The 8643-nt window shown below is 71.8% G+C and overlaps 2 protein-coding genes across 6 annotated transcripts; both read right to left on the bottom strand.

Moving 5' to 3' along the window:
- Positions 1–1700: 1700 nt before the first annotated feature.
- On the bottom strand, positions 1701–8492 carry LOC138061148 (F-box only protein 17-like). 5 transcript variants are annotated; one of them, XM_068909425.1, is made up of 8 exons: positions 8443–8492; positions 5934–6284; positions 5754–5865; positions 5540–5635; positions 5305–5443; positions 4964–5170; positions 4083–4165; positions 1701–2272 (listed from the first exon to the last, which is right to left on the bottom strand). In XM_068909425.1, the coding sequence occupies exons 2-7, from the start codon at positions 6235–6237 to the stop codon at positions 4133–4135; spliced, it is 891 nt and encodes a 296-aa protein (XP_068765526.1). In that variant the 5' UTR covers positions 6238–6284; positions 8443–8492; the 3' UTR covers positions 1701–2272; positions 4083–4132. The 5 variants fall into 5 exon arrangements, with proteins under 5 accessions (XP_068765526.1, XP_068765525.1, XP_068765524.1 ...); XM_068909424.1 differs by having other exon boundaries at positions 8358–8482; XM_068909423.1 differs by having other exon boundaries at positions 8302–8445.
- Positions 1863–2195, bottom strand: MRPS12 (mitochondrial ribosomal protein S12). The gene has a single exon (XM_068910554.1). It carries the CDS (start codon positions 2193–2195, stop codon positions 1863–1865), a length of 333 nt encoding a protein of 110 aa, XP_068766655.1.
- Positions 8493–8643: the final 151 nt, after the last annotated feature.

The following is an 8643-nucleotide window of genomic DNA, read 5'->3' as shown; positions in this document are numbered from 1 at the left end:
AAAACGGGTCCGACCGGCCCCCCCGCCCCCCAAACGGCCCCCCCGGCACCCGGTGCTGCCCCCCGCCCCCCAAACGGCCCCCCCGGCACCCGGCGCTGCCCCCCCGCACCCAAAACGGCCCCCACAGCCCCCCCCGGCACCCGGCGCTGCCCCCCCGCACCCAAAACGGCCCCCCCGGCACCCGGTGCTGCCCCCCCGCACCCAAAACGGCCCCCCCGCACCCAAAACGGGTCCCACTGCCCCCCCCGGCACCCGGTGCTGCCCCCCCGCACCCAAAACGGCCCCCACGGCACCCGGTGCTGCCCCCCCCCGCACCCAAATCGGCCCCCCCCACCCCCCCCGGCACCCGGCGCTGCCCCCCCGCACCCAAAACGGCCCCCCCGGCACCCGGCGCTGCCCCCCCGCACCCAAAACGGGTCCCACTGCCCCCCCTCAGCACCCGGCGCTGCCCCCCCGCACCCAAAACGGCCCCCCCGGCACCCGGCGCTGCCCCCCCGCACCCAAAATGGACCCCACGGCACCCGGTGCTGCCCCCCCCCGCACCCAAAACGGGTCCCACTGCCCCCCCCGGCACCCGGCGCTGCCCCCCGCACCCAAAACGGGTCCCACTGCCCCCCCCGGCACCCGGCGCTGCCCCCCCGCACCCAAAACGGGTCCCACTGCCCCCCCGCCCCCAAAACAGACCCCCCGGCACCTGGTGCTGCCCCCCCACCCCCCAAACGGTCCCCACGGCACCCGGTGCTGCCCCCCCCCGCACCCAAAATGGCCCCCCCCGCACCCCAAACGGGTCCCACTGCCCCCCCTGCTCCCGGTGCTGCCCCACCCCCCCAGCACCCAAAACAGGTCCCACCGCCCCCCCCAGCACCCAGCGCTACCCCCCTGCACCCAAAGTGGGTCCCATCACCACCCCCCCCAACACACCCAAAACAGCCCCCACAGCACCCGGTGCTGCCCCCTCACACCCAAAACTGCCCCCCCCGCACCCAAAACGGGTCCCATTGCCCCCCCCGCACCCAAAGTGGGTTCCATCACCCCCCCTGCTCCTGGCACTGCCCCCCCCACCCAAAACAGCCCACCCGGCCCTGCCCCCTTGCACCCAAAACGGCCCCCATCACCTCCCCCCACTCCTATGCTGCCCCTCGCACCCAAAACAGCCCCCCCTGCACCCAGAACAGCTCCCATCACACCCTCCAGCACTGCCCCCCCACACCCAAAATGGGTCCCACTGTTTCACCCCCCCAGCACTGCCCACCCTGCACCCAAAACAGGTCCCATCACTCCCCCCCGCCCCCCAGCACTGCCCCCCCCCACACCACCCAGCAACACCCCCCTGGCCCTGCCCCTCTGCACCCAGAACAGGTCCCACCACCCCCCCCGGCACCCGGCACTGCCCACCCTGCACCCAAAACAGGTCCCATCACTCCCCCCGCCCAGCACTGCCCCCCCCCACCCACAGCACCCAGCAACACCCCCCTGGCCCTGCCCCTCTGCACCCAGAACAGGTCCCACCACCCCCCCCGGCACCCGGTACCGCCCTCCCCGCACCCAAAACGCACCCCGCCCCCCAAACACAGCACCCACAGCCCACCCAACCCCTGCACCCCAAAATGACACCCCGAGCCACCCCCCTAGTCCAGCTACCCCCCCACCCCAACCCACTCCGAACCCCCCCCCCAACAACAGTCCAAAACCGTCGCGCGGACGGCAACGGGCTTTAATGGCGGCGGGAAGCAAAGAGTCAGAAGTCCCGGGGGCCGGAGCTCGTCCCCACGGGTGCCGGGGCGCTCCTCTTCCTCCTCCTCCTCTTCCTCCTCCTCCTCCTCTTCCTCCTCCTCCTCCTCCTCCTCCTCCTCCTCCTCCGCTCACTTCTTCTTCTGGACGTGGGCGCAGTCGTACTTGCCGCGCACGACGGCGAGCTTCACGCCGGGCAAGTCCTGCGTGCGGCCGCCCTGCGCCAGGACGACGTGGTGCTCCTGCAGGTTGTGGCCCTCGCCGGGGACGAAGCAGACGACCTCCCTGCCGTTGCTCAGGCGCACGCGGACGCATTTCCTGTTGGCCGAGTTGGGTTTCTTGGGTTTCCGGATGAGGTTCTTGACGACCACCCCCTTGAGTTGGGGGCGGCCGAAAGTGGCGCCCGGTTTGGCGGGGGGAGGTTTGGGTCGGCCCTGCCGCTGCATCTGGTTCAGGGTGGCCATGGGCAGGCCGGGCTGCGGCTTGGGGGGGTCGGCTCGCCCCGACGGCGCGGGGCCGCGACGGAGCGGCGCGCCGAGACCTGCGGGAGATAGAGGGGGGGGGGGTCTGCAGCTCCTGGACCCCGTCCCCGGGGGGGTGGCCCCAGCCCTGCCTCCCCGGTATTGCCCTCCCTGCACCCAAAACGGGTCCTACTGTCCCCCTGGCACTCAGCACTTCTCCCCCACCCTGCACCCAAAACGGGTCCCACTCTCCTCCCCGGCACCCGGTGCTGCCCCCCTGCACCCAAAACAGGTTCTACTCCCCCCCCCGCACCCAAAACGGGTCCCATTGCCCCCCCCCAGCACATGGCACTGCCTCCTCCGCACCCAAAACGGGTCCCACTGCCTCCCCCCTACACCCAGCACTGCCTCCTCCGCACCCAAAACAGGTCCCACTGTCCTCCCCCCCCCCCCGCACCCAGCACTGCCTCCTCCACACCCAAAATGGGTCCCACTGTCCTCCCCCCCCCGCACCCAGCACTACCTCCTCCACACCCAAAACGGGTCCCACTGTCCTCCCTCCCCCCCCGCACCCAGCACTTCCCCCCCCCTGCACCCAAAACGGGTCCCACTCTCCTCCCTGGCACCCGGTGCTGCCCCCCCGCACCCAAAACAGGTTCTACTCCCCCCCCCGCACCCAAAACGGGTCCCATTGCCCCCCCCAGCACATGACACTGCCTCCCCCCCGCACCCAGCACTGCCTCCTCCGCACCCAAAACGAGTCCCACTGTCCTCCCCCCCCTGCACCCAGCACTGCCTCCTCCGCACCCAAAACAGGTCCCACTGTCCTCCCCCCCCCACACCCAAAACAGGTCCCACTGTCCTCCCCCCCCGCACCCAGCACTGCCTCCTCCGCACCCAAAACGGGTCCCACTGTCCTCCCCCCCCCACACCCAAAACGGGTCCCAGTGTCCTCCCCCCCCCCGGCACCCAGCGCCGCTCCCCCACACCCAAAACAGCCCCCATCACCTCCCCCCCACATCCAATGCTTCCCCTGGCATCCAAAACGGCCCCCCCAGTCCCCGTGCTGCCCCCCCTGCACCCAAAATGGGTCCCACTGTCTTCCCCCCGCAACCAAAACGGGTCCCGCCGCCTCCTCAGCAGCCAGCGCTGCTCCCCCACACCCAAAACGGCCCCCATTACCCCCCCCAACCAATGCTGCCCCTGGCACCCAAAACGGCCCCCAGCCCCTGTGCTGCCCCCCCGCACCCAAAACAGCCCCCCACCCCCCCAGCCCCCAGCACTGCCCCCCCCACACCCAAAGTAGGTCCTACTGTCCCCCCCAGCACCCCACGCTGCCCTCCCATACCCAAAATGGGTCCCACCGCCCCCCTGGCACCCAATACTGTCCCCCCTGCACCCAAAATGGGTCCCACCGCCCCCCTGGCACCCAATACTGTCCCCCCCGCACCCCAAACGGCTCCCACCGCCCCCCTGGCACCCAATACTGTCCCCCCCGCACCCCAAACGGCTCCCACCGCCCCCCTGGCACCCAATACTGTCCCCCCCGCACCCCAAACGGCTCCCACCGCCCCCCTGGCACCCAATACTGTCCCCCCCGCACCCCAAACGGCTCCCACCGCCCCCTGGCACCCAATACTGTCCCCCCCGCACCCCAAACGGCTCCCACCGCCCCCCTGCTCCCAGCACTTCCCCCCCCCCGCACCCCAAACGGCTCCCACCGCCCCCCTGGCACCCAATACTGTCCCCCCCGCACCCCAAACGGCTCCCACCGCCCCCCTGCTCCCAACACTTCCCCCCCCCCGCACCCCAAACGGCTCCCACCGCCCCCCCCGGCCCCCGACGGCGGCCCCCCGGGGACAGCCGGAGCCCTGCTGCCCCGGGACGCACCCCAGCCCCGCAGCGAGGCCACGGTCCTCAGCAGAGCGCTGCCCGCCATCTTAGGGGCCGACAGCACCGGCAAGCGGCGGGGCCTGAAAGGGGAACGCACCGTTAGCGCCGCCCGGGAGGGCCGCGGAAGCGGGGGGGAGCAGCCGGGCTCGGCTCGGCTCCTCTCCCCGCCGGGACCGCGCCCGCCCCGCGGCCGGGGAGCGAAACGGCCCCGCCGCCCCTTCGCCCACCTCACACCGCCGCCATTTTAGCCCCCCCTTACAGCCACCTCCATTTCCCCGCCCCCCCTCGCACTCCCATTGGCCAACAAGAACGCCGCTCTACTTCACGCCGTCTTCCGATTGGCTACCACAGCCGCCCTCTCCCTCCGATTGGTGCCCGCTGCCACGGGGAACCACCCCCGCGCCTTGATTGGCCACACTGCCGCCCTACGGGTGCGCGGCCGGGCCAAAAGACTTTCATACATCCGAGAAAGGGGGACGCTGCTATGGCAACCATCAAACCAAGTTTTTTTTGGGGGGGGGGCAGGACCCCCCCCCCCAAGCGGCCTCCGGGGGCTATTGGGGGTGCTGAGACCTGCTGGGCCTCTGCGGAGGTGCCATACCCCGCCGCAAGGCAGCCGGTGACACGCGTGCGCAGGCACACGTGAGCACACGCGTGTGCGCGCACGAGCGCACGCGTGTGCGCGCGCACGCGAGCGCGTTCCCACATCCCCCCCAACACACGTGGGCGCGCACACCCGCCGGCTTGCGCGGACGCCCCGTCCCACGTGCACACCCCCCCCCACGCCGCAGCACACCCCACCGACACGCCTGCGCACACGCGTGTGCGCAACCCCCCCCCCCCAAAACACATCCCACCATCGGGGAGCAGGCGCCCACCTGGAGCTGAGCGACCCGTGTCGGAGCGGGTCCGGCGGGCAGCGCCGGGCGGCCGCCAGCCCCCCGCTCGGGGCCGAGCCGCACCACCACGGCCGAGTGGGTGACGCGGGCGCCGTAGTGGCCGGCCCAGAACTGCGTGTCTTTACCCCGGTGGCTGAAGTGGACGTAACGCACGCCGGGGCCGTAGCGGCGGAAGACGTGCGAGACCTGGCCGGGGCGGGAGGAGGAGAGAAAACCGCCGCTGTACCGAGTTCTCTGACCTTTGCGGCGTCGCCCCGGGGAGGGGGGGCGAACCGAGCCCCCCCCCACCGCCGCCACCGTTTCGGGTCGGCGGCGCTCACCTGCCGGTACCGCTGGTCGTTCCACTGCCGCACGGGCTCGGGCCGGGCCTCGAAGGTGGCGAGGACGACGCGGCGGTCGGCGGCCAGGAGCCGCACGCGCAGGGCGTATTCGCAGCCGCAGTCCTCCCGGGCGGCCCACCTGCGGCCGGCGGAGAGCGGCTCGATGGCGGCGCCGCCGCGAGGTTTTTTTCTCCCCCCTTCCCCAAACCCTTGTCCCGCTCCGGCTCCCGCTCACCAGTCGGAGACGTGGATTTCGGGCTGGTGGACGTCGAGTAGTTCCTCCCAGAGCCCTTCCGCCAGCAAGTCGACGAGCTGCGATTTACTGCACCAGCTGCCGGAGATAAGGGGAGGGAAAAAAACGATGCACGCGGCACCCCGGGGCGCTGGGCACCCCGAAGCGGCACGGCCAGAGCCGGCAGGGAAACCGAAACCCCGCGCCGCCGACTCACGCGAAGGAGGAGGCGAAGCAGGTCTGCGCCGGGGCGCCGGCGAGCGGGCGCCGGTTCTCCTCTACGGCCCAGCCGTCGCCTCCGTCCTGCACCTCCCAGCGGGCGAATTTCTCTGCGGGGAAGGCAAGGAGGTGGGCGCCGGGGAGCGGGCGGCGGGGGCCCCGCGCCCCGAGCTCTTACCCGCGCCGCAGGGGTTGCGCAGGAGGTTGCGGCCCAGCGGCCGCAGCACGCCGACGCGGGCCCAGGCGACGGGGCCCAGGCGGGCGGCTTCGAGGCAGGCGACGCGGCCGGCCCGCTCCAGCTGCAGCCGCCACACCGTGGCCCCGTCCACGGCGGCTCGCCAGCGCCGGCACACCAGGCGGCAGCGGGTGGCCAGCGCGCGCGCCGGCACCCAGCTCAGGACGAGCAGCAGCACCTCGTCGGGCGCCGCGGCCAAGTCGAGCCGGCGGGACTCGGCGGCGCCTCGGCTCGGCGCTTGCCCCATGGCTCGTTTCCGCCGCTGTCACGCCGTGCTGCGCTGGAGGACGGCGCCTGCAAGGGGGGGGGGGGGAAACACGAGGGTTTTGGGGCTGCGGGACCCAGGCGTCCGGGACTCGCTTCCTCCTCCGGGCCGCTAGCCCTGCTGCCCCTCGTTCCTGGCCGGAAAGGGAGCGGGAGGCCGAGATTCCCACGAAATTCCCCCCCTCCACCATGCCACCAGCTGCCCTTTGCAGCCCCCAGAAGCCCCCTCCGGCTGTCACTCCCCCCCCCAAAAGGGACCCAAAAGTCCTGACCCCCCCATGACCCCTCCCCATGCAGCCCCCCTCTTGCTGTCACCCCCCTAAAAGGGACCCAGGTGTCCTGACCCCCCCATGACCCCTAGACCCCCCTACTGCCACCTCCCCCAAAAGGGACCCAGGTGTCCTGACCCCCCCCATGACCCCTAGGCCCCCCTACTGCCACCTCCCCCCAAAAGGGACCCAAGTGTCCTGACCCCCCCCATGACCCCTTGACCGCCCTACTGCCACCTCCCCCAAAAGGGACCCAGGTGTCCTGACCCCCCCCCCATGACCCCTAGGCCCCCCTACTGCCACCTCCCCCAAAAGGGACCCAGGTGTCCTGACCCCCCCCCCATGACCCCTAGACCCCCCTACTGCCACCTCCCCCAAAAGGGACCCAGGCGTCCTGACCCCCCCCATGACCCCTAGACCCCCCTACTGCCACCTCCCCCAAAAGGGACCCAGGCGTCCTGACCCCCCCCATCACCCCTAGGCCCCCCTACTGCCACTTCCCCCAAAAGAGGTGTCCTGACCCCCCCCATCACCCCTAGACCCCCCTACTGCCACCTCCCCCAAAAGGGACCCAGGTGTCCTGACCCCCCCCATGACCCCTAGGCCCCCCTACTGCCACCTCCCCCAAAAGGGACCCAGGCGTCCTGACCCCCCCCATCACCCCTAGACCCCCCTACTGCCACCTCCCCCAAAAGGGACCCAGGCGTCCTGACCCCCCCATCACCCCTAGACCCCCCTACTGCCACCTCCCCCAAAAGGGACCCAGGCGTCCTGACCCCCCCCATCACCCCTAGGCCCCCCTACTGCCACTTCCCCCAAAAGGGACCCAGGTGTCCTGACCCCCCCCATCACCCCTAGACCCCCCTACTGCCACCTCCCCCAAAAGGGACCCAGGTGTCCTGACCCCCCCCATCACCCCTAGACCCCCCTACTGCCACCTCCCCCAAAAGGGACCCAGGTGTCCTGACCCCCCCATCACCCCTAGACCCCCCTACTGCCACCTCCCCCAAAAGGGACCCAGGTGTCCTGACCCCCCCCATCACCCCTAGGCCCCCCTACTGCCACCTCCCCCAAAAGGGACCCAGGCGTCCTGACCCCCCCCATGACCCCTAGGCCCCCCTACTGCCACCTCCCCCAAAAGGGACCCAGGTGTCCTGACCCCCCCCATGACCCCTAGACCCCCCTACTGCCACCTCCCCCAAAAGGGACCCAGGTGTCCTGACCCCCCCATCACCCCTAGACCCCCCTACTGCCACCTCCCCCAAAAGGGACCCAGGTGTCCTGACCCCCCCCATCACCCCTAGACCCCCCTACTGCCACCTCCCCCAAAAGGGACCCAGGTGTCCTGACCCCCCCCATCACCCCTAGGCCCCCCTACTGCCACCTCCCCCAAAAGGGACCCAGGCGTCCTGACCCCCCCCATGACCCCTAGGCCCCCCTACTGCCACCTCCCCCAAAAGGGACCCAGGCGTCCTGACCCCCCCCATGACCCCTAGACCCCCCTACTGCCACCTCCCCCAAAAGGGACCCAGGCGTCCTGACCCCCCCATGGCCCCTAGGCCCCCCTACTGCCACCTCCCCCAAAAGGGACCCAGGCGTCCTGACCCCCCCATGACCCCTCCCCATGCAGCCCCCCCCTCCTGCTGTCACCCCCCCCAAGGGACCCAGGAGTCCTGACCCCCCCGCCCCCCCCAACACCCCCCCAGGAGCCCCTCCCCCCCCGCCGAGGGGCCCAGGAGTCCAGCTCCCCCCCCCCCCCCGGCCCCCAGCGCCCTCACGGCCCAGGCAGCCTCCATCTCTTCCCCCCGACAGCACTTCCAGGTTGCGAACTGACGTCGCATCGCTGCCGGGTGACGTCACTGCCCGCACCGGTGACGCTGCAGCAGGGCAGCAGCCCACCACGACCCTTCCCCTCTCACCCCTCCACGGACGCGTCCCCTTTAAGCCTGGCCGCTCCCTTCCTTTTTCCCCGCCCCCCACCACTCGCTCTCCGTCTCCGCCAATCGCCGCGCGGCGCGCCCCCCCCACCGCCCCGTGAGTGGGCGGTGCCCTCAGAGCGACGGCGGCTCCCGCCTATCGCTGCGCAGGAGCGAGGAAGGGGCGGGCTTCTGCCCCGACCC

This window comes from Struthio camelus, chromosome 16, assembly GCF_040807025.1.
Source record: "Struthio camelus isolate bStrCam1 chromosome 16, bStrCam1.hap1, whole genome shotgun sequence".
NCBI lineage: Eukaryota > Metazoa > Chordata > Aves > Struthioniformes > Struthionidae > Struthio > Struthio camelus.
Note: the sequence above shows the minus strand (reverse complement) of the source record. Positions and strands in the feature narration are given on the sequence as shown.